Raw genomic sequence first — 22,869 nt, 5'->3', positions numbered from 1 at the left:
TTTGAGAAATTTAAGCTTCTTATGAAAGACTAAAAAGGTACTGCCTATTCGGTTCAAAATCGGCTTGAAAAGGTGCGAAAAGCGAGGTCACGTGAAAGGGATGAATGGCCTTGAAAGACGCCAGAAGACTGAATACATGAGTACCTCCCAAAATCATTGCATGGGCGATAAGCTGGCCCCTGATTGAGGTTCTCGCCCAGTCCTCAAGTGTAAAAAAGAGAAAACACCTTCGCAGAAAATGGTTCTCACAGGTACAGAATCCTCCCAACAAGAAGAATTTACCATCTTTCTCCTTTAATTTCCGAGCGAAATTTAAGGAACCCCTCTCCAACAGCTGATGGAATGCGCCGGCCAAGGCAAAGCCAATTTGGTCGAAGAAATTCTCAAGAAAACGCGGCGTGGAAAACCCATGGTTACCGCCAATGAATTCGACCCCGCCGGATACACGGTCTTTGGCCGAGTTGCTCGGGAATCACCAGCTCCTCTCGTCCGAGCTACGTTGGATACCCTTAAGAAATTCGGCGGCGAGATCAATACAAAATGCCATTCAGGAATCGCGAACGAACTTTTCGAAAAATGCCGGGCAGACGAGTTCCTCTGTTGAATCTTGTCTGTATTCCATTTCACACGTTTTCTGTCCAGTTAAAATTGGATCGGTCAGTGTCAGGGGATTTCCCTCAGGAAATCCTTAACGTGCCAAAACTTTTGAAAAAAGGGGTTCCGAATCGCGGATAAGGTTTCACTCCCATTCAGGAGGCGATTTTAACTCGAAAGGATCCTGCTGCCTGCGTATCCGCTTTCAAAGGTATTGAAATCTCCGAATAAAACCGAAAGAACTTTCTCAAAACTAAATAATACAATAAAAATTCTCAAGAAAAAAACGTGAGATTTTCAACACAAAAGTTGGATTTCCGCTGGCGCTGATACAAAAGTGCTATCAGGACCAGGCAATAGTCTCCTTCATATGCTTCTCCAGGCACGTGATGCTCAATTAGCAGTGCTATCAATTAAAATGGGAGCAATTTGAGCAATACTGATAACAGGAGGATATCCCCTGCTGGGATCCAAGACCCACTGCCAGACTTTTAATCGCTGCTGGAATTCATCCAAAGGTAAAATTCTACAGTGTAGAATCTACACTCACAGCTGAACAGAAAGCACTGAAATTCAATAACTGTAATTCTAGTGCACGAATGACGAGGGTCAAAAACCCTGTGATATGAAAGGAACTTGGACTGAAACTGAAGATATCCGCGAAGAAATGTAAGCTGCGAATTAGCCAAATTAGGTTAAGACTCCCTTATTTTAGGTACATCATTCTCGGCGAAAGACCAAACGATGATGTCAAGAAAATCTACAACTAACTAAAGAACTCCCTGCTATATGCTGGTTCCACATTTCTAACATCTAACAGAGTCAATAAATGCATCACCTCTATGCACTAGATTGCTTGGAAGATACCCAAATCTTCATAAATACTTGATTGAAGCTTTTATTAGAAATTTATTTGGGCTTGAACACAACTAAATCGACCTTCTGATCATGCTCTTCTGTTGGAATATCATCAAAGATCTGCTCCGCGAAAGCCAGAGCGATTTTCGGACATGCATTCTTCTCCATAAATCGATCGTAATAACCTAAACGCAACTTTTTCTATGAAATTCATTGAACTCCAAACCTCCTCCTCTTCCACAGCGCTTTCCACAGGAAGTGAAAGCTCTGCCGGGGACGATCATCAACTCGAATTCGTCGATAGTTTCATCGTTTGGCTCAGTTCTGATGCCATACTTGTCTTTTGGCAAGCTTTGTAGGGGAGTTTGGAGCTTAACGAAATGCATTTCACCGGTCGGATAGTATTTTGGCACACATATTGTTTTTCCAGTTCTAAGTCAAGATTCAGGAAATAATTACGATTACTTGGAGTCCTGTTTTGAGAAATCTCATATTTAATGCGAAGCTCAATGAATTCTAGGGGCCCTAGACTAGGGCAAATTGTATTATGCGCAAAAAGTTTTCAAACCAAAACTTGAAAAGGAAAGTTGAGCCCAAAATCTTTGTCCTTGGAGAATGAGCTCATCAATATTTGGCTCATCTTTGAGCGGCAAATACATGGCCACCACATTCGCGACTTTCCATTCTTCCCTATTTTGAACCGACGAAACAAGAAATTCACCTTGAAGAGGCAAATCCGAGCTTTTTGACAACAACTGCTTGACCAACTTGCGAATCTCTTTTTTCGACATTTTTATTGTTGAAATTGAAGAGCCAAAAAGAGTCTGAGTGTTTTTGGGTGTGGCAGCTTTTTTCTGCTTGAGAGAACGCAAGGAAATTTGAGTTTTTTTTTCTAGAAACATTTCCTAGAATTACTCTTAGGGTCATGAAAATGAATGAAGATAGAAAGAGACTGAGAATATGATGAATAATCAGAATAATGCGTAAAATAGGGTACCCATTAAAATCGACAAATTTTGATAGTCCCCCAAGGGAATCTCTTTTTTAACGGATTTTAGACTAACAAAGTCCGGGACCTCAAAATCCGTTAACCTTACGCCGCCAAACTAAAATTTCACCCCCCGCCGCCAAATGTGCCATATATGGCACATCATCTTTTCCGTCGTCCTAGGCCCCATATAATCGCCGAACCCGAACCTTAACCAAGATCCGAACACGAACCAGAACCCGAGCTCAAAAATGAACCCAAACCCAAGCCCAGACTATTGCCCGAAAATGAGTAAAAATGGAAGAACCCGAAATGATGACGGAGAGAAAAATGGGTTTTGGAAAGCCCTTGTGCCATATATGGCACATTTGGCGGCGTAGGGTTAAAACAGAGATCCCCTTGAGCGAAAAATACGCCAAACTAGGGACATTCTTGAGAAATTCGCTAGTTTCATTTTGGAGATTTTCAAGTTTCTTCAAAAGTCACATTTATCTCAAAGCCCTGATTGGTATTTATATAAGAAAACTGTAACTCGTCCCTGAAAGACCCCGTTCCAGCGAAAAGGATGGAAGTTACATAACGCGCGAATTTTGCGAGTGGAGCAGTCTGAGCGTCCGTTGCCACGTCCCGGTTCGTCAGAATGCGGCGGCTTGAAGCGCTGATTGGCTAAAGCTCCAATTTCTTCACAAATAGTGCAGCGCCCAAGTAACCGTCAGAGAATCTTCAGATTTTTACAAGAGATTATGACCAGAGACGTAAAAGTGTTATTTTTGAGTCAACGGATGATTAAACTTGACAGATTTGAAAATTTAATAAAAATCCAAAAAAGAGCATTTTCAGTTAGAAATTTCATTTTTATCATTTCATCTTCAGATTTGGCGCTCTTTCCTCACCAAAAAATTCGTTCCAAACCACTTTCCCCTCATTCGCCTTGAGAGAACATTTAGAGAGGTCGAATTTTAACCTTTTTATATTTTCTAGTTATGTAACCAATCAGAATTCAAATTCCTTGAGCTGTAGCCGGTTTGGGTCGCCCCGGCGTGTTGACCAAGTTACATAATAATGCGTGCCCAAATAAGGCAGAAATTAACGCCTACGCGTTTTGCAAAGCGTCCTACTTTTAGACAGAAGTGTTTTTCTTACTGTATTACTGAGCGAGAGATAGTAATCTGTGCCTCCTTCTTTGCACCTATTTTGAGAAATAAAAACATGGCCTACCCCTTTGAGCTTCAGTTCTTGTCGAGCGTTGATCAGGGGTAAGCTAACTTAATATTTTTCAAAACTTAGAGAAACGAACTTTATCAATAGAAATCGACCTTTTAACGACTCGAGAAATGGCACTTTTACGGCTCAAATGATTTGAAAGGTTCTTACCAAGGCGAAAAAGCCGCTTGCGGCTTTCGAGTCAAAATTATTTCTATTCTTCTTTGAACAGCTCAAATTGAGCTAAAAGAGGACCAAACAGAATATGACCTTATCATTTGAGTTGGAAGCCGCAAGCGGCTTTCTTTTTCTCTTTTTTTTCCTTTTTTCTTTCCGAAATTATTTTTTTCAAGCTTTTTCTAACCGTTCGTTCTTTTTTCAGATTGAAACCGCTTTAGCCATGGCCAAGAAGCTTAACTTCTTCGAAGAGTTCATGCTCTCTGGCGTTGCCGCTGGTGTCTCCAAGACCGCCGCCGCCCCCATCGAGCGAGTCAAGCTCCTCGTCCAGAACCAGGATGAGATGATCAAGCAGGGCGTCCTTGACCGACGATACACCGGTATTGTCGACTGCACCCGACGAACCATGGCTTCTGAAGGTGTCGGATCCTTCTGGCGAGGAAACCTTGCCAACGTCCTCCGGTAAGCTCGGATTCCTTCAGACTCAGACTAACGGTCTTCTCAGATACTTCCCCACCCAGGCCCTCAACTTCGCCTTCAAGGGACAGATCAAGGCTCTCTTCGCCACCTCCAAGGACGCCAGCAACGCCGTCAAGTTCGCCACCAACATCGCCTCCGGTGGTTTCGCTGGTTCCATGTCCCTCACCGTCGTCTACTCCCTCGACTACGCCCGAACCCGACTCGCCAACGACGCCAAGGGTAAGCATATGCTATAGCCTTTTGTTCGCCCCCTCTCTTCACTCCGAAGGCGCTTTGTTAATCTTTCATCTTCAGGCAAGGACGGTAAGCGACAGTACAACGGTCTCATCGATGTCTACAAGAAGACCATCGCCTCCGACGGTATTGCCGGTCTCTACCGAGGTTTCGCCATCTCCTGCGTCGGTATCTTCATCTACCGAGGTAACGCTCATCCATTCCTCCACTTTTCCTCATCCCTTCTAATCTAGGTCTCTACTTCGGTCTTTACGATACCATCAAGCCCATCTTCCTCGGACCTGATGCCTCCTTCATCGTCTCCTTCCTCCTCGGATGGGGTAAGCCAACAGTCATCCCTTCCTAGGTTAACATTTAACCCTTAGCCGTCACCGTCGTCTCTGGCCTCGCCTCCTACCCCATCGATACCGTCCGACGTCGAATGATGATGACCTCTGGAACTGGTGTCCACTACAAATCCTCCCTTGACTGCGGTATGCAGGTCATCAAGAACGAAGGCTTCATGTCCCTCATGAAGGGTGCTGGCGCTAACATCCTCCGAGGTAAGCTCTATCCCTTCTTTTAACCCGCTAATCCCTCTCTTCCCCAGGTATTGCTGGAGCTGGTGTTCTTTCTGGTTTCGATGTCGTCAAGAAGGCCTACATTGACATGCGAACTTCTTAAATTCTCCAGGAAGAGAACGAGGAACTGTATCAAAAAGGATGCATTCCAGTAACTAATTAAAACTACTATAATTTAGGCATAATTCTGTCTCAAATTGTACGTTAATTTTTATTACTTGTGTTTAAACTACAACTACTTGTCATCTCTCCTTCTCTCCTGTACTGCCCGTAACGGGGCAACTTCGAAGTTAACCCTTTGCGATCCGGATCCCCCTATTTATTATCTCGAGCGAGCTCCTTTTTTGGGCAAGCGAGAGACCCTAAAACGTGAATAAAACTTGTCAATGCTCGACCATCCATCAAAAAAATCGTAAAACAATTATGAAAAAAGCTGAACAAGAGTTTTTTCATAGATTTTGTCTTTTGTACTCATTTCTTGCAGGTTTTATTTGGCAGGTTAGCTATCGGTAGATTTTATATCAAGACAACGTGATTATAATAAGCGAGAATTATCAGCTCTTGATAAATCTGTATAAGAGACTAAAAATACGCGAGCGGCTTCCTCGCTGTACTGTGCTGTTCTGTGAGAGTTTATCCAAGTTCTTCAAAATTGAAGCTTATCTGTATCTTACTCTAGACATGAAATCGTAAGTCGACAGAAACGGTGAAAAATGCACAAAGAAAAGAAGGAGTCCAGCTCCCTGGCCGAGTTCTTCCAGCGATGGAAGTCGACCTTTTTCTACTCCTTCGTATTGGTCTCCATCTATCTCTGGGCAACTGCTCCTCCGAAGACCAACTACCAAAACCTTCGACTTGATCGGCTGAGTTCTCTCCCTCTTCTAAAGGTTGAAAATCTGGTCGACACGGATCCGTTCGATTCCGACTGTCGTTGGTCGAACTGCTGGGATATCTTCAACTGTACAAAGCTGACTGTTTATGCTCCTCCTCTTCAACACTTTCACGATGGCGGAAAGAAGAAGGTAACGCCGGATATTTCGCGCGAATTCTACTCGCTTTACAAATGGGTGGCCGAATCCGAGTATTACACTAACAACGCTGAAACTGCTTGTGTACGACTTCCGCCAATCGATTTTCTCTCCCTTTCTCGCGTCGAAAACATTCAAAAAGCATCTGCTGTTCTGAAGAACTTGCCCTACTGGAATGGCGGGAAAAACTGGGTGATCTTCTCGAGTCACAGTGTCAAAGACTTCGAGCTGGAGACCGGAGAGGCGCTCGTGGCGACCTCGACATTGACCGATTTTACGGTTCGACATGGATTCGACATTCCGATCTCTTTCTATTCACATTTCCTTCGTCCGATCGTGGATTTGTCTGAAGATTTTTTCGAAGAAGAGCGAACATATGATCTGATTTCTCTCGGTCCCTTCGAATGTGAGTTCTTCTTTTAGCAACTTCTGATGACGATTAATCTAGCCTCGATTGAAACCGGCCTCAGATCAATTTCTGGTCTCAGCCAGCTGAAACTGAACAAATGCGGATCTGCCGACTCATACTGCTCAATAACCGGTGAATCTTTTGAAATTCCTCTTTCGATGAAGAAGGCGAAATTCTGTCTTGTTTCTTACTCGGCAAAATTTGGTTTCCAGAACAAAATGCTTGCCGCTGCTCTTGGAACCGGCTGCTACCCGATTATCGTTGGAAAATACTCGTTACAGCTTCCATTTCAAGGTACTTTTCGATTTTTTTTCGACGATTCAACAAGAGCTTTTCGTAGAAAAAATTGACTGGAATGAATTCTCGACCACTTTCCGACCTTCTGACATGCATAAAATCGCCGATTTCATTCAAAAGTTTCCAAAGGAAGACCTCATTCGAGCTCGAGAACGCGGCATCTGGACTTTTGACAAGTTCTTTTCTTCCATGGGCGCTGTTTTCGAAGGGTTTCTGGGGCATCTCCATGATCGACTCTTTCCGCATAAGGTCCACGGTGTTGACTTTTGGAATGGACCGATAAGAGGAGTTCAGTCGCCGCTGTTTCTTAACAGAATAGGTAGGAACTTCCTACTAGGAAGTCATACTAGGAGCACATTCTACGACTTAAGGGGGAGGTCGACGAGAATCGGGATTTTTTAAACCAAAATTCCGGGAAAACTAGCTTTGAATGAAAAATTCTGATTGGTCAGGTGAGTAGAAAAGGGTTTGAAAAATACAGCGGCGAAAACTAGAAAAAATTTTGTCCAGAAAAAATGGGCGTAATCGTGTCTCAAAGTGGACCCCAAATCGCAATTTTGGCAATTTAGCGATTTTTTCGCTATTTTTTTTATGCCACATTTGGTAATGAAGTGCACGAAATTCCTGCAAAAACTCGTGAAACTCGTTGCCGCTGTCTTCTAAATACCCTTCTGTTCTCACCTGATAAGTCAAAATATGTTTACAGAATCGGGTTTTTCGGGAAAATTGGTTTAAAAATTCCGATTCTCGTCGACCCGCCCCTTAAGAAATCGTCCCAAAGTGATGATAATACCTAACGATATCTATTCTAGCGCCAGACGAAGGCTTTACGGCAGTGATCTTGGCCTACGATCGAGTCGAATCACTGTACCGGGTCATCGAGTCCGTCGCCAAGGCACCGGGGCTGAAAAAAGTACTCGTGATCTGGAACAATCAATCGAAGGCACCGCCTCTTGCCTCTACCTTTCCTCAAATTTCTATTCCGATTCGAGTGATTCAGACGAAGAAGAACGTCCTCTCGAATCGATTTTATCCTTACGACGAGATCGAAACCAGCTGCGTTCTCTCAATCGATGACGATATTGTAATGTTGACGGCGGATGAGATTCAATTTGGGTAAGAAAAGAACGCGCTAGAGCTCATCTTTATTTTCCTCTCAGCTACCAGGTCTGGCGAGAATATCCAGACAGACTGGTCGGGTATCCGAATAGACTGCATCTGTGGGAAGAAGACAAGCAAAATTGGAAATACGAAAGTGAATGGACAAATGCTAACAGTATGATTTTGACTGGAGCTGCGTTCTATCACAAGTACTTTTCGCATGCGTACTATCATCAAACACCAGGTGAGCTTTTTCTATAGGCTATAGACTATAGCAATAAAATTGATCAAAGGGCTTCTTGCTTGATCTCGCTATTTAACCTCGTCTAAATCCTGCTTTAGCTAAAATCGTCAACTGGGTAGATGAGCACATGAACTGCGAAGATATTCTGATGAATTTCGTGATCGCTAATCAAACCGCGAAAGCTCCTCTAAAAGTCTCACCGAGGAAGAAATTCAAGTGCACCGAGTGCTCTCAGCAAGTCTCCATTTCCGTCGACCCGGGACATATGGTCGAGCGATCAGAGTGCATCAACTTCTTTGTGAAAGAGTTTGGCAAGATGCCGCTGAAAGCTGTTGAATTTCGGGCCGACCCGGTGCTCTACAAGGATGATCCGGTTAAACACAACAAAGGTAGGGGAAATTATATTTATTGTAAAGAGAGATGGATCTAAATGTTCATTTTGGGAAGGATCATACAGGAACGCAAATTTTGCGCGATCTTGTCGAGAAATTCGAAAGTAGTCAAGTAGTCGTTCTCGGTCATGGACTCGAATTCGTTGTTTTTCAGCGCGGCGGCGAGATCTTTCGTCATGCAGCCAGATTCGATTGTAGCAATACAAACTTAAGTTTTAGTCTTTCAGTGGTCAATTTTGATCATCAACCTTTTTCGACAATTTCAGTAAATTTAACGAGTTCTTCGTTTTTGTCGAGTTGACCTCGATGAGCCAGCGCTTTCGTCCAGGCGAAGATTGAAGCTTGAATTGAAGGTTGGAATTGATGGTGAAAAAAAGAGAGTTTTACCGATAGGGTTAGTTGACGTTGGCTCTCCGCGGAGATACTTTTTGAAATGATTTTTCACAGTTCCGTGGCAAGCTTCAGTCTGGATGACCTTCTTGTCGTCTGTCATCAAGTATGATGATGTTAGTCCGAGCGAACCAAATCCTTGAAGAGTTTCAAGTTTAGATTGCCAGATCTTTACAAACCTTGGGATACGAAGTCTGATTGTACATCCCCATCGTAATTTTTCATCGCCCAGACAAATCCTCCTTTTGACTTCATGGCTTTGGCAACCATCGCATCGATCAAAATGAAGTTGTAGAAAATACCGCGTTCTTCGAATCGACTTTTGAACTCGTTTTCATAGACTTCTTGGAATACTCTCTAAAATGAGTATTATAAGACGTTGTTTTTCGCGTATGAGACCTGATAGAGCCCATCGTAATTTTTCAAAATCGTCGATTTCGTCGATAGAAAGAGAGGAAGACATTTTTCAACAGCAAACTCCATCGATCCCCGAGCAAATGCTCGGATCGCATACTCTTCGATGAAAGTCGCGCCAATAACGCCATCTTTCGTTTCTTCGGCGATGATCTTAAGGCGATTAGGGCGACTTAGAGATGAACGTATATTTCGTCCTTTTTAGCGGAAATGACGAGTGTTTATATAATGCCGAGATTAACTGGCTTTGATTACCTTTTCGGTTTGAACTCCGCTGATTTCATCCACGAAACTCAGCTTCAGTTGACCTTTTCCCTCGATGCACATTTCATGAACATCCTGAATATGAAGATAACTCGAATTTTAAAGGATATATAATATATCATATATTATATTTTGATTCTATCGAAATACTCCTCATTTGGCTTTGTACCTTATTTCCAGCATATGCATGTCTTGCAATATAAATCGGGTTGACCCAACTCTTGATGATTTTAGGAATATTTTCGCAGATCACTGGCTCGCGTAAAATGATGCCACCGAGATATTCTCTAATAATATGATTCGGAGAGCGGAGCACTTTGCCGATTTCTTCGCATTTTTTCTCATCGGGAGTTATCGTCGCACATTTGATGCCAACTCCTGCTTCTTTGATCGCCTTGAACATTTATTTTCTTGATAGTTACAGTATTGATGCGGTCACCTTTGCAGCATCGAGAACAATCTCATCCCCATAAATCACTCTGTTCTCTAAGGTCAAGTCAAAGACCTCCAGGTTCTTGCCAAAGTCGACATATGGCAGGATGAGTTTGTACTTTATCTTCTCCCAAATAATTGCCATCATTTCGTCGCCGACGCATTCAACGACTTTTCCTTTGACTAGAATCATATTTTTCCAAATGGCAGTGTCTCTGACAGTCTTTCTTTTATATTGTATTTTGGTTGTTTCGAGACTGGTTTTATCCAGCCTTAGACTGATTGAAATTCATGATTATGAAAGGATCGTGTAAAAATTTTCCAGCGCTTCCTTTAACGAGGAATCTTCCTAGATACCTATTCTGGGCTCGTTTAATCCGTCTAATTCGTTAAAATACACGTCAAACGATAGCGTTATCGATTTTACGAGTCAATTGATCTCATTTTAAATTTTTTTCCTAGCTTTAATTGGAAAATAGCGAAAATTTAAGTGGTTATCTAACCGTTTCTTTTAAGACAACGTCAAGCTGAAATACCCGGATATGGGGCCCTTGTAAAATCAAAACAAACGCTTCATATTCAAACGAATCCATCGCCAGAAAGTATCCAACGAAAAAACATGTCGTTATTCTGCATCCTTATCCTCAATTCCAACAAAATACTCCCCGAACTGTACATTTCCTTATTTCAAACAACTGACAAACTAACTGCTCACGCTTCCAGCTTCTCTAACTCTTCTTACTTCAAATAAAATTGCCTTCGAACTCCCCTTTCTTGAAAATCCTCAACTTTAGAATGTAAAATCATCGAAAATGACTGCCCTAGAAGACAGAATCCGTCCCCGGCAGCAGGCGGGCGCCAGCTTCGGCATCGACACACTTGGAGTGGATGCTTCTTGGTCCGGCCTTGTAGCGATTTCTGCTAACGACCTCATTGATATTCGAGAACAAGTGACAGGACAATCAGTCATCTCTCTCAATTCGAATTCAGGACGGAAAATCGATATCTTAAAATTTGAACCAGGGCCAGGGACGATCTTTATTTCCATTCAAATCCTCATTTTTATTTAGAAAAATATTGTAGAAATCTTAACGCCGGAACGCATGAAATGGTTTTTTTCCCGGAACGCATATCGACCCATTTTTGGGTGAGAGGCCGTAGACCCGTTTTCTTGCTTACATCAACCCAAATTTTATCATAAACAAGATCTTTAGACAATAAACTACAAGGATAGATACATATAAAATCTCTCATCTGTTGTTTAAAAACTAGAAAATGATGATTTCTGAAGGCATATTTCAGCGCCTTACCCAAAAATGGGTCGATATGCGTTCCAGCGTTAACTCCTAAGTGGAGCCCTGAATAAAGGTTGCCAACGCTCGCGACTTTTAGCCTCGTACAACAATGGTGACATCCTCGTCTGGGACGTTCTAGCGAACAAGATCGTCTCCAAAGCCTCTCTCCCAGCGACCGTTGCATCCCTTCAATGGCTCACAGACTTTGCATCAACGCAAAACACGTCGCAGTTCTTCGTTGCCGCGACGAGCTCTCAGATCTTCTTGATCAACTCAACAACTGGCGCTTTTGTCTGGAACTCGAAGCTCGATCTTGGAAGAGACGAGAACATCCTTCGCCTCGTCGTTGATCTCCAAGAGCAAAGCAAGCTCTTTGTCCAAACCGACAAGGCGATTTTGAAGATCATCGACTTTTCTATCGAGAAAGAACCGGCGAAAAGTCCTCGTCGACTGTACCTCGATTATCCCCAGCGAAAGTTTGTCTTTTCCCGTGACCATCTTCCCCAATCATCCGATCTGGCCGACTTCTCGCAAAGTGTCGGCTTCGGACTTATGCCGTCAATGCCAACCATGGCATATCTTGCGTTTCGTCGAGCGATCGTCATTTTTGACATGGCAACGCTCGATATTTTCTCTCTCGTCGAGATGGACAAGTCGACGTCGCCGATAATTTCTATTTACGCGGCTAAGTACCGACCAGCTCTGTACGCTGCTCATGAAAATGCTTCCATCTCCGTCAGGGCTTTTCAGATCTCGGAAAAGAACATCGACAAAGGGCTTAAGCTCCAGAACGCTTGCCAGTCTGATGGTTTGCGCATGACCGGCTGGTGCAAATGCAGAGGATTGATCGTCGATCCGAGATCGGAGACGAATATAAGCTTGCTTCTGACTGATTCGCGGGTCCTCAAATTCAAGCTAGAAGTCTGCCAAGAGCGCGAAAACGATGGCAAGTTCTTTGTCTTGAAGGAGAGCAACCAATCGAATGGAGATTTCCTCGGCCGTCTTCTGGGTCCTACAGAGATAACCGCTACTGATATGGAGCTCGGCAAAGTCGAGCAGAGAAACTTGACTCTCCGTCTTGCTGGGCAAAACGGTCATTCCATCGCTCCAAGAGATACAATAATCTCTCTTGGTCCGCCCGTTTCGACGAAGAACTTTTTGAACTGGCGACCACGTGCTGCTAGGGGGATGAAAAACGGAAACGTTCAAATAATCGACCTCTATTCTGGCAAATGCGAGCGAGAGCTCTCGGTCCACTCGACGCAGATTAAAGGAATGTGTTGGATAGACGCAGAACACGTGATCTCCTGGGCTTCGACGAGTGGAGCTGCGGAAACTACAGTTAACAATGTCGTTACTCTGCTGAATATTTTCTCCGGTAAGAAAGCTCTTTAGTTTCGGTTTTCAAGTTGAAAGATGACCAAGTACGGTCGAACAGATGTCCAGCGGTAGTCCTTAAGCCTTAGCTCCTTAACTTGAGATGAATCTTAATAAGATGACCGCAACTCCTTAGAACTTGTCTTCTCCGCGCACTTTTCCGTCGCCGGATATTGACATTGATCGCATTATCTGATGCAAGGCCGCCTGAAAAATGATACAAGAAGGGATCAAGCACTGACTATCACGGGCGTGGTCAAATTTTGTATCAATCCTCGAAAATCGTCGTTTGAAATTTTATACAAAACTGCCCCATTTCTTCAGTCCGGTTTCTTCGAATACAAACTTTCTATGCAAATCGAAATAATAGGTACTTCTTTTGATGCCAAGTCGCTTGAAGTAAATATCGAAATAGCGGTTCACTTATGAAAAACATTTCTATTGATAAGACTGTTTTCTTACTGTATCTTCAGGTCGCACACGGGTTCTTCGGCGAAAGAATAACGAGTCTGCGATTGAAAAAATCCTTCCCTCGCCTTCCTCCCGCCACTTACTCATCTTCTTCAACTCTGATTTCCTCGGCGAGGCAAAAGTCTACCAGCCACCAGAGTTCTACTGTCGAACAGGGAAGCTTCTCCGACGTTTTCCGAGCTTCAACTCGCCGTACATGTACCAAGCGCCCTGCTGGTTGTCAAAAGAAGGGCCAGAAGAGAGAATTATGTTTTTCGACCTTGAAAACCGCATCAGAATTCTCAATGTTCTCGATACAAAGCTCCGCGAGGACAAAGAAAATCGACTAAAAGCAGAGATCGGCACTGTTTCTGCTGCTGCCTGGAAGAGTAATTTGATGCTCTTAGCGTACAATGATGGCTTTGTTTGTTGCATCGATACAAAGAGCAAAACGAGAGCGACGAAACCCCTCGAATTGCGAAAACCAAAAGGGATAAGCTTCGCTCCTGGAAGAGGAAATACACTAGCGATTATTCAAGGCGAGAAGGAAATCTCTGTCTGGGACATTCAGGTTATCATTTCCTCTTAAGGGTAATCCTATACATCGGCGCGGCGCTGCTCGCTCGATTCGCTCTCCCCCAGAACCTATTTTTCACTAGCCCATAAAATCCCAACGGAGTGAGAGTTTTTCAAAATTCAAAAAGATTTAAGATGCTTAAACTCTCTACTATTCCTCTAGCAAAAATGAAAAAAATCGGCAACGAGGAACCATCTGAAAACCGCCGGTTTCCTTCAAAAGACATTTCCCGCCCAATTTCTCATTCAAATTTCACAAAAATCAGATGGTCTTGTAGAGAATCGTCTGCTCTACAATTCCTGTTTCTTAGATTTTGTTTTTGTGCTCTCAATAATTTTATATGGTCATTTGAAAAGAGCGCTATTCTTCCTCGCGCCTCTTTGCTTCCTATTTCTCACGGCGCGCTCGCGCAGAAAATAATAGCACTCTCTTCAAACTATCATAGAGAATTTTTGTGAGCGTAAAAAGAAAATCTAAGAAACAAGAATTGTAGAACAGACGATTCTCTACAAGACCATCTGATTTTTGTGAAATTTGAATGAGAAATTGGGCGGGAAATGTCTTTTGAAGGAAACCGGCGGTTTTCAGATGGTTCCTCGTTGCCGATTTTTTTCATTTTTGCTAGAGGAATAGTAGAGAGTTTAAGCATCTTAAATCTTTTTGAATTTTGAAAAACTCTCACTCCGTTGGGATTTTATGGGCTAGTGAAAAATAGGTTCTGGCGGAGTGCGGATCGAGCGAGCAGCGCCGCGCCGATGTATAGGATTACCCTTAAGTTAACATCTTGATACCCTTATTCTTAGGAGCTTTCTGAAGTCTCTCGCGCTAAGTTCAAAACTCTCGAGGCCAAATCTGCCCAGTGGGTTTCAGGCGATCAAATCGCACTAGAATGTCTCGATGGATCAATCCGAATCGTCAACGAAAACCTCCGCTTCGACAAGATGATGTATCACCCTCGCTCTCAAATCGCCAAAGAAAACGCCGATGAGCTCTTCGATCTTAAAGTGATTCAAGGCTGCTTGGCAGCGAGTAAGGAGGGTGATTTTGATCTTGATGAACTTGTAAGGAGCATTGGCAAGACGGGAAGCCAGCGAGACTTTGAATTCGTTCTTCATTTGAGAGCGGTGATGGAGGGCAATCTTGATTCGGATAGCTGGCTCGCTGGAGGAACAGTCAATGGAAGAGAAAGGATCAAACTCAATATTGAATCCAGGTTAGTTGTTTTTGTAATTATGTCGACCAAAATAAACCCTATTCGTAAGACTTGCCCGGCTTTCATGCCAAACTCCTGGCGAGCCACAACACCTTCGTCGCCTTACGCAGCTCCTCTCCATCTTCAATAAGCGCGACCAGGCGATAGAAAAGCTCCTCTCAACTTCCGTCGACAAGCCGAATTTTGAAGAAAACGGCCTTCGCGGGCTCGTCACGCTTTTATGTTCAGAGGAAGGAAACGCCGAACTTGTGAAAAGCCACATAAAAATGATGTCAGCTAGTCTAATTGGCGCCGGGAAGATCTTAGATGGTGTTGAGCTTTTGATGATTTCGAGGTGTGTCAAAGAAGCAATTGGGCAACTGCTGGACGCTGGGCACTTCATCTTGGCGCGACAGATTTTGTCAACCATCGAAAACAACAACGACGAGGAGGAGCTGAAAGAAACAGCCGCAAAAGTTGAAGCAAAGTGGATATCTGAAGCGTTGAAGGTTGGTTTGAACTTGGGGCTTGGACTTTTCGTTTTGAGTGGAACCCATTGTTAATTTTGGTTTTTAGAACGGCCGCAGTTCGATAGCTGTAGCATTGATGATTGAGTCTTCTAAATTTGATGAGCTGTTTCAACTTTTTGCTGCGCATAATCAGATTTTTCGATGCTTGGTGCTTCACTGCCTGCAGCCGACGATCAAGGTTTGTTGTTGTTATTTGAAAACAGCATTAATTTTGACCTGGGATCAAATTTATTATTAGGCTGAATCTTCTGTCTTTGAAATCCTCAACTCCAATCTTCTGGAAGTCTACGAAAAATACGCGATTCCTGTCGACCAGCGAAAATTCCTTGCAATATAATTACGTCTCAAACGCTTCCCTAAACGCTACCTCCTGAAAAAAGAACAATACTTTCCCCTCCGTGATATATTTATTTATTTCCAAGCTTTCAGTTCCTTCTTGTCTTTTGATTAATTTATTATCCGCCGTTCTCCCTTTTTCTTCATCCCTTTATCTGCCAATCTACTATATATTCTTCAACTTTCTATCGGAGCGATCAGTCAATCTATCGAGCACGATATTAATAAACAAATCTAACGAAAAAAATAACAGCTGGAAATTGAAGAGACCCTATGTTTCCTTCAATTTTTAATTATTATAGGATTACTGTCGATTTGTTCCTAATTTTCGGCCCATTTTCAGTCCCATTTTTCCGCAAACGGTTTTTTGCTGATAAACTCGGCGGGACAAATGATGAAGGTCTGAAATTTCGCCTGTCAATAGAACCGATCATTAGGATCATTTTCCGGGGTCACACGTGATTCCTGCTATTCTAAAACAAAAACGGCGGTGGAATCAAAATTTTTGATAAGAGACCTTCTTATCGCTCGCAGAGGCCGAAAATCTTTGAGTTTTTAGGAGCAAGAGGTAGCAATCGACTCGTCTCAGCGAGCTCTATAAACCTACACTCGCAGTTTTTTCAGGATTTTCAAGCCTGAAAGAATTTTTTTGAAATTATCAAAGTGGGCCCTCTTACCACCAGTAAGTAAGGCTTACTTAGTAAGCCTCCTAATAAGCGCATCTTACAGTTTATATTTAACTGTATATTCAAGCAGGGCAAAATGAACTGACTTACTTAGCAGTTATTGAAGTCACCTGGCATGATCTAGGCAGGTATTGATCAACCTGTTATTTCGTTGATTTCGTTAATTTCGTAGTGTCAACTTAGTGCATACTTTATGTATGTTCGTAGTACTAACTTAGTACTTATAAAATGAACTGTAGATTCTACAGTGAAGATTTCTCCATATTATTTCAAAGCTTGTGGTACTTTCGAGGCCTTGAATATCGACAATACATTGACATATCTTTCAGATATGATACCTATCAAGGATACCTGGGTAAAGAGTCGTATGTCAAACGCGAATCATTTTTTTGTCAACCCTTTAGAATCCGTCTTGAACCATAAATAAACAGTTAAGGTTGCAAAAAAGGATGAGGAAACGTCGAGGCATGAAAACATTTGCTCTTCTGTCTCCTCAAATTAGCCCTGTTTTGAATGAAAATACTGTAGTCGTTTGATTGCGTTCCCGCGCTTCTTTAGAAGCCTATGATAACAGACAGTAATTTCGGATTATTTTCGCAGCCATGAATTAGATAAATATTCCCTTGAATAATTAACGCCCGTCGTTGGCATCCTATATCAGCTCGCGTACTCTTCTGTAATCCACATCTTCAAGAGTTGAAAACAAGAAAAAGGAAAAATGAATATTTTCACATTTTTCGGCTTCGCTATTTTCGCGATCTCGGCTCAGCCCAGTACATTTGGCCAGCTGGGCGACATGGAGAAGTTTTTTGAATATCTCGAAGAGGAGGATCCCGCTTTCTTCAAAATGCTCGACTATGAGTACGGCCCGGATGAGTACGGAGAAGATTACCCGATTGATGAAGAGTTTAAAAGTCAATTCTCTCTCTGAAACTTATTTGTAAATAAAGTCAAAGCTAGACGAAAGCAGAGGAGTCGTTCGATCTACTTCTACAGTGTACATTCGCTGGAAAGCATTGTAAATCCATTGACAGATTAATGGCTTATCTTTGGTTAATTTTGACTGGCTTGAATGGTGTTGCTATTTACAATGATTTCCGCTGATTGTCATTATTCCGGACGACTATCGAGTGTTGCTCAAATAAAGAAGCTCCAAAATGATTATCGAGCACGAGGTCAAAAATAATAGAAACGCTTCTGTGCGCGATTTTTCTTTGTAATTTTTGTAAGTGGCCTTCGATTATTTGAAATTGCGGCCGGGGAGAAAGGGGGTGACCCTCCGAATCCCTGGGCACCCTCCGAATCCCTGGGTTTTTGGCAAAAATCCAGGGATTCGGAGGGTGATGTTCTAGAAAACCCCTACAAATGATCAAAAAACACCTTTCATTTATCATTTTTCAAAATATATCAAAAATTTACGCATATTATAAGATAGCTTGTATGTCATATTTGATTAAACACTAACCCTAAAAAGAGGAAAATTGAATGAAGGCAAAAAGTAATTTTCCAACCCACATTTTTTCAAAATAATTATCAGACGATATAAATGAAGATTTTAAGGCTTAAAAATCATTTCAAGTTAATCAATAGTATACGCTCACAATTTGTGAGTCACAAATATTACATTAGAGCATTTAACAAGTACGCTAAAGTTGTTTTGCTTTCAACCCTAACAAATTTTTAGAGAAAACTAATCAATGAATCTGATTTAAAACAGCTAAAAGCTATTTCTAGAACATTTTGGATTTGACCCTCCGAATCCCTGGATTTTCGATTTTGCCCAGGGATTGGGAGGGTACCCGGAGAAAGGCGAGAGCGGAAAAATGGCTTCAGATATCGTGAAGATGAGTCGATGGGATCCAATTCAGAAGAGTTTTGCAGGTTTTAGTCCTTTAGAGATTTCTTTTCATTATAAATAAGAGCGTCAAAGAGCATTTTATTCCGAAAACATCGCATTTTAGACCTCTCAATCGCCGGAGAATACCGTCCAAGAAGATCAAGTGTTCACATTCGACCTCTCTACTCCCGAGTTTCGAAGAACTCAACATATGCAACTTTCGAAACTTTTGAAACTCCAAAAACTGAACATCAAGAAATCCGTCGAAAATCAAGAGTAGAGCCCGACATGGCAGCTCTAGCGGAGAAAATCAAGCGATTCGAACGAATGTCTGTTTCCAAATAAAGTTCAAAAGCATTTATTGTTGTTTCGTTTTTATCGGCTCAAGATAAACTTGGCTATTATTTCTGAAAAATTAGTACTTGATGTGGTCAGTTGGCCCGAAAATAATTCTTATGTTTCCTCTCATGAAGATTTTGAATGAATCTTTATGGTGAGATTTGAAGCCCAACCATTTTTACTTCCTCTTCATTGACCGCCACTAGCCATGAAAGACCGCATCAAATTTTTAAACTAGAATGGACCATTCTGAATGGTGATCAATTGAATATGATGCTTTAATTAGCATTTTGATAAATCGTTAAATTTAACTAAGATTCTCATCTAGAAATGATCAATTTCATGAGCGCGTGAATGTTTGAATTTTTATTAGGCCTCTCAATATCTAAAGCCACAATTAAATTGATTTTCAAGATATTTATTCTTTCAGTCAGATATTTACAGTTGGAAAAGGTGGGAAGTGTGCAAGCAGAATGGTAAAAGAAGCGATAAACTTTTCGTCTATCATGTCAGACCGACGATAGACTATGGCCCATAGTTATTTTAATTCCAAATCATCGAGTTCACAACTCATGAGTTCGAAGTCCATCTCATCCTCGCTCATTTCTCTGTAGCAGTAGATGTCGTACTCTTGCATTTTCTTGGAGAAATCGGCTTATTAGCGTTTTAAGTATTCAGTAAATCTGTGTAATTTAAAGAACGGGAGGGAGTTTATAACAACTCGATTTTCCCTTTTCATTATGTGCGAAGGAATGACATAGCTACCCAGCAGGCCACGGAAATTTTCCGCTAGGGCGGAGACAACAATAACCCAAGACGAGTTGAAGTCGTAAAGAATACTTTTTTGACATCGTCTATTACATAATATTTTTGAATGAAACGGAAGCTTTTTGTTATTCAAAGACCCTTTGACTACTGTATTTATGCTTTATGTCGATAACATCAAATATAGAACCAATATTGTTCCGTTTCGCGCCTTTGTCTGAACTAGGAACTTGTGACTGAACTAGGCAGTCAAACCTGAACTTTTGGTTCAGTGAACTTAAAGTTAGGGTCCCTACTTACCATTTTATACGTCATGGTTTTTCAAGCCCTCCGCGCATTCATGAGTCCTGGATTCGAGGATCAAGTATCCTGCCACGTCGGCGCTTGAGTCAATCATCGTCGTCATCGTTTGCACGTTTTTTAGTTGCCAATTTTATGTCTTTTCGGAAGTGATTTACTCGTTGAGGTGATCTTGAACGTCATTTCTTACGAATCGTAAGTTACGATTCGCAGCTGTCAACGTAGCTACGCATGAGTTTAAGAGATGGACAATCTGTCTCATCTTTTTCATGATAAGATTAATGAGAAACATGCTCACCGATGTTTCAATTTTTCAAATCGTCACCTGATTTTATTGCCTCTCTAAGTGACATCACAATCCCTGCCTCTGTCATAGTCTACGAGTCATAGAGTGTAACTGCCGTACAAGACGTTTTTACCGTAAAAATTTTACGATTGGAAATGACTGTCATGATCAAACTTGCCATTGTTTGCGTTAAAATTCTAGCCTGCGGTAAAAGATGTATGAAAACATTGAAAAGACGTAAGTTGAAGACAGAGAGGCTTCAAATTTGAAATTAGAGTGGTCGATAATTGATTTTGTATTTCGATTTTGCAGTAAACAGAATAATTTGGGACCTTATTGAGAGAATGGCACCCTCCCTTCGGGAATATGTGCGAAGTGCCACTCACTGGTATAGAACGCACGACTATAAGGTCAGGCCGAAATGAAAGAGGAGATAAATGAGAGGAGCAGATAAACAGATGTTTTTGAAAACAGAAGTAAACGTAGTGTAAATGGGAAAAACGCGGGTTTGTGTGAAATTTGAAACACGGGGGCTCCCTTCAGACACTCTAACACCGAGCTTTACAGCTAATGTTGATGACCCCAGAAAGGGAGCGACCTTGAGGGTCACCAACACAGGTGTAAATAGGATATAGACATGTGTGAAGAGAACCGCACCGTAGCCCGGGCTGAGCCAGAATAAATGAGCTGTGGCTGGTCTAAAATAAAGACGCTCGACGAACCCGGGCTGTGGCCGAAAGAACTGCAATCGATTTGAAAAAATTCAAAATTTGAATTAAAAATAGTGAATAGAAAGTTGGAAAAGATGAGTTCGAAAAACAGGCAGAGCTCTAAAACGCCTCCTGGGAAAAAATTGGGCGGAGCACGGCTGCACTGATTTCATTTTTGGACAGTTTTTGAAAAACGGCTGCAATCAGGATGCTGACAGTTGGTACTTGCTTTGATTTAGTTGCCGGGGGCGGCGGCCAAGGCAGCCTTGACGTTATCGTTGAAGTCGAGGGTCTTGGGCTCTTCCCAGGTGAATCCCTTGCGGCCGAAGTGACCGAAGCTGGCGGTCTTGGAGTAGATAGGCTTGTCCAGCTGGAGGTCTTTGACGATGCGGCCGGGTCGGAGGTCGAAGTTATCTTCGATGACCGACTTGATCAGGGAATCTGAAAAAGGCGAGTTAGAAGCTGAAATTGCTGTGATAAATTACCTGGGATTCGTCCGGAGCCGTAGGTTTCAACATGAAGAGAAAGAGGATGTGAAACACCGATGGCGTAGGAGACCTGAACGAGGACTCGTCGGCAGAGACCAGCGCTGACGAGGGATTTGGCAACCCATCTGGCGGCGTAGGCAGCAGATCTGTCGACCTTGGTGTAGTCCTTGCCGGAGAAGGCGCCACCACCGTGGGCTCCCCAGCCGCCGTAAGTGTCAACAATGATCTTACGGCCGGTGAGACCAGCGTCGGACTGTGGGCCACCGATGACGAAGCGGCCGGAGGGCTGGATGTGGTAGATTGTGTTCTCGTCGAGCATCTTGGCGGGGACGACTTGGTTTACAACCTAGAGATGGTTAGGAAAGAAGAGAGGGAGGAAGTGGTTACCTTTTCTTTGAGGATGGCTCGCATCTCTTCATTGGTGATGTAGTCGGCGTGCTGGACGGAGATGACGATTGTGTGGACTCGGATGGGGACGACAGCTCCTCCGATGATCTTGTGCTCAATGGTGACCTGGGTCTTTGAGTCTGGTCGAATCCATTTCTCTTCACCAGATCTTCGGAGTTCGGCCATCTGAAGAAGGGGGTAAGAAACTGGTTGAGAACAACAGGGACTAAGGAAAGAGAAACAAGACTTACTCGGATGTTGAGCTTGTGGGCGAGCATGAGAGTGAGAGGCATCTTCTCTTCAGTTTCGTCGGTGGCGTATCCGAACATCAGTCCTTGATCACCGGCTCCGACGTCTTCATCGGATCGGTTCTCGTGGACTCCCTGGGCAATATCGGGCGACTGTTGCTCCAGGCCGTTCTGGACAGCGCAGGTGAAGTAGTTCAATCCCTTTTCATCGGAATCGTAGCCAATTCGCTGAAGAAAATTTTAAGAAGGACAAGAGGGAGATTTTTAATACCTTGATGGTCTCGCGGATGACTTTTTGGTAGTTGACATTGGCGTTGGAGTTGATCTCACCACCGACCATGATGTAACCAGTCTTGGCGAAAGTCTCGCAAGCGACCTTGGCACGGGGATCCTGTTCGAGGTGGGCATCGAGGATGGCGTCTGAGATCTGGTCGCAGATCTTGTCTGGGTGTCCCTGAAAAACGCATGTAAGAATTAGAACGATTTCAAGTACAAGAGTGAGAATTTTATTCTAAGACTATTCCGAAATTTAAAGGGCAGCGAGAAAGCCGAATATAACGGATGTGGACCGTAAAAACTGGACTTGAACAGAGAATAGAGTCGTTTTCAGACTCACGTGCTCATTTTTATTACGCAATGAGAGGGTAATAAAACTCCATTTCCGCTATTTCTTCTCTTTTTATCTCTACATGTATTTTACTGGGTATTTCTGTACTTACTTCACCGACGGATTCTGAAGTGAAGAGGAAGCTGTTCTCACTCATTGTCGAATCTGAAAAAGCCATTTTTAGGGGGCTTTGGCCAACAAGATTTGCCGCGTTCGAATGGTTTTAAACCAGCAGCTGGTTAAATTTTTACTGGAAGGGTTAAAGGTTAGAAGAATGGGGTCATGGATTCTCTATTTTGAGGGGGACTTTGTTCAGGCAAATAAAATAAGTGGAAAAGATGGACTCCAGTTCTCGCAATTCCTCAATTCTGCTTCTGCGAAAATCCTCTAAATG

General features: G+C 42.7%; 7 protein-coding genes and 1 long non-coding RNA gene across 8 annotated transcripts in view; 5 read left to right on the top strand and 3 right to left on the bottom strand.

The window, feature by feature from the left end:
- Window positions 1-130: 130 nt before the first annotated feature.
- LOC145703863 (uncharacterized) lies at window positions 131-1,457 on the top strand. Its single transcript, XM_081781260.1, has 7 exons — window positions 131-251; window positions 318-552; window positions 738-802; window positions 909-976; window positions 1,044-1,112; window positions 1,187-1,263; window positions 1,310-1,457. The coding sequence occupies exons 1-7, from the start codon at window positions 239-241 to the stop codon at window positions 1,362-1,364; spliced, it is 582 nt and encodes a 193-aa protein (XP_081637386.1). The 5' UTR covers window positions 131-238; the 3' UTR covers window positions 1,365-1,457.
- Window positions 1,458-1,500: 43 nt separating this feature from the next.
- On the bottom strand, window positions 1,501-2,653 carry LOC145703505 (putative 5-formyltetrahydrofolate cyclo-ligase). Its single transcript, XM_081780868.1, has 2 exons — window positions 1,679-2,653; window positions 1,501-1,637 (listed from the first exon to the last, which is right to left on the bottom strand). Exons 1-2 carry the CDS (start codon window positions 1,836-1,838, stop codon window positions 1,504-1,506), a joined length of 294 nt encoding a protein of 97 aa, XP_081636994.1. The 5' UTR covers window positions 1,839-2,653; the 3' UTR covers window positions 1,501-1,503.
- Window positions 2,654-3,990: 1,337 nt separating this feature from the next.
- On the top strand, window positions 3,991-5,488 carry LOC145706105 (uncharacterized). Its single transcript, XM_081783624.1, has 6 exons — window positions 3,991-4,282; window positions 4,326-4,519; window positions 4,595-4,720; window positions 4,768-4,854; window positions 4,900-5,076; window positions 5,124-5,488. Exons 1-6 carry the CDS (start codon window positions 4,044-4,046, stop codon window positions 5,195-5,197), a joined length of 897 nt encoding a protein of 298 aa, XP_081639750.1. The 5' UTR covers window positions 3,991-4,043; the 3' UTR covers window positions 5,198-5,488.
- Window positions 5,489-5,777: 289 nt separating this feature from the next.
- LOC145703268 (exostosin-2-like) lies at window positions 5,778-10,829 on the top strand. The gene is made up of 7 exons (XM_081780605.1): window positions 5,778-6,528; window positions 6,571-6,825; window positions 6,872-7,147; window positions 7,641-7,944; window positions 7,989-8,173; window positions 8,272-8,562; window positions 10,582-10,829. The coding sequence occupies exons 1-7, from the start codon at window positions 5,808-5,810 to the stop codon at window positions 10,620-10,622; spliced, it is 2,073 nt and encodes a 690-aa protein (XP_081636731.1). The 5' UTR covers window positions 5,778-5,807; the 3' UTR covers window positions 10,623-10,829.
- Window positions 8,595-10,351, bottom strand: LOC145704237 (isocitrate dehydrogenase [NADP] cytoplasmic-like). The gene is made up of 8 exons (XM_081781681.1): window positions 10,073-10,351; window positions 9,803-10,027; window positions 9,625-9,708; window positions 9,355-9,522; window positions 9,135-9,312; window positions 8,953-9,093; window positions 8,814-8,906; window positions 8,595-8,772 (listed from the first exon to the last, which is right to left on the bottom strand). Exons 1-8 carry the CDS (start codon window positions 10,256-10,258, stop codon window positions 8,600-8,602), a joined length of 1,248 nt encoding a protein of 415 aa, XP_081637807.1. The 5' UTR covers window positions 10,259-10,351; the 3' UTR covers window positions 8,595-8,599.
- A 357-nt stretch (window positions 10,830-11,186) lies between the features above and the next one.
- On the top strand, window positions 11,187-16,057 carry LOC145703266 (WD repeat-containing protein 11-like). Its single transcript, XM_081780602.1, has 6 exons — window positions 11,187-12,738; window positions 13,211-13,758; window positions 14,568-14,977; window positions 15,027-15,465; window positions 15,533-15,664; window positions 15,725-16,057. Exons 1-6 carry the CDS (start codon window positions 11,913-11,915, stop codon window positions 15,821-15,823), a joined length of 2,454 nt encoding a protein of 817 aa, XP_081636728.1. The 5' UTR covers window positions 11,187-11,912; the 3' UTR covers window positions 15,824-16,057.
- Window positions 16,058-17,783: 1,726 nt separating this feature from the next.
- LOC145704314 (uncharacterized) lies at window positions 17,784-18,700 on the top strand. The gene is made up of 2 exons (XR_014134444.1): window positions 17,784-18,389; window positions 18,470-18,700. It is a non-coding gene; the product is annotated as an uncharacterized LOC145704314 (long non-coding RNA).
- Window positions 18,701-20,319: 1,619 nt separating this feature from the next.
- The window catches only part of LOC145703270 (S-adenosylmethionine synthase-like), a 48,692-nt gene continuing 46,142 nt past the window's right edge, over window positions 20,320-22,869 (bottom strand). Inside the window, exons 2-7 of the mRNA XM_081780607.1 lie at window positions 22,588-22,663; window positions 22,140-22,322; window positions 21,872-22,096; window positions 21,621-21,806; window positions 21,231-21,579; window positions 20,320-21,186 (exon numbers count right to left, since the gene is read on the bottom strand). Of these exons, the coding sequence (XP_081636733.1) occupies window positions 20,981-21,186; window positions 21,231-21,579; window positions 21,621-21,806; window positions 21,872-22,096; window positions 22,140-22,322; window positions 22,588-22,653 (1,215 nt within the window). The 5' untranslated portion in view covers window positions 22,654-22,663 and the 3' untranslated portion in view covers window positions 20,320-20,980. The remainder of the gene's footprint in view (window positions 21,187-21,230; window positions 21,580-21,620; window positions 21,807-21,871; window positions 22,097-22,139; window positions 22,323-22,587; window positions 22,664-22,869) is intronic.

This window comes from Oikopleura dioica, chromosome PAR, assembly GCF_907165135.1.
Source record: "Oikopleura dioica chromosome PAR, OKI2018_I68_1.0, whole genome shotgun sequence".
NCBI lineage: Eukaryota > Metazoa > Chordata > Appendicularia > Copelata > Oikopleuridae > Oikopleura > Oikopleura dioica.
Note: the sequence above shows the minus strand (reverse complement) of the source record. Positions and strands in the feature narration are given on the sequence as shown.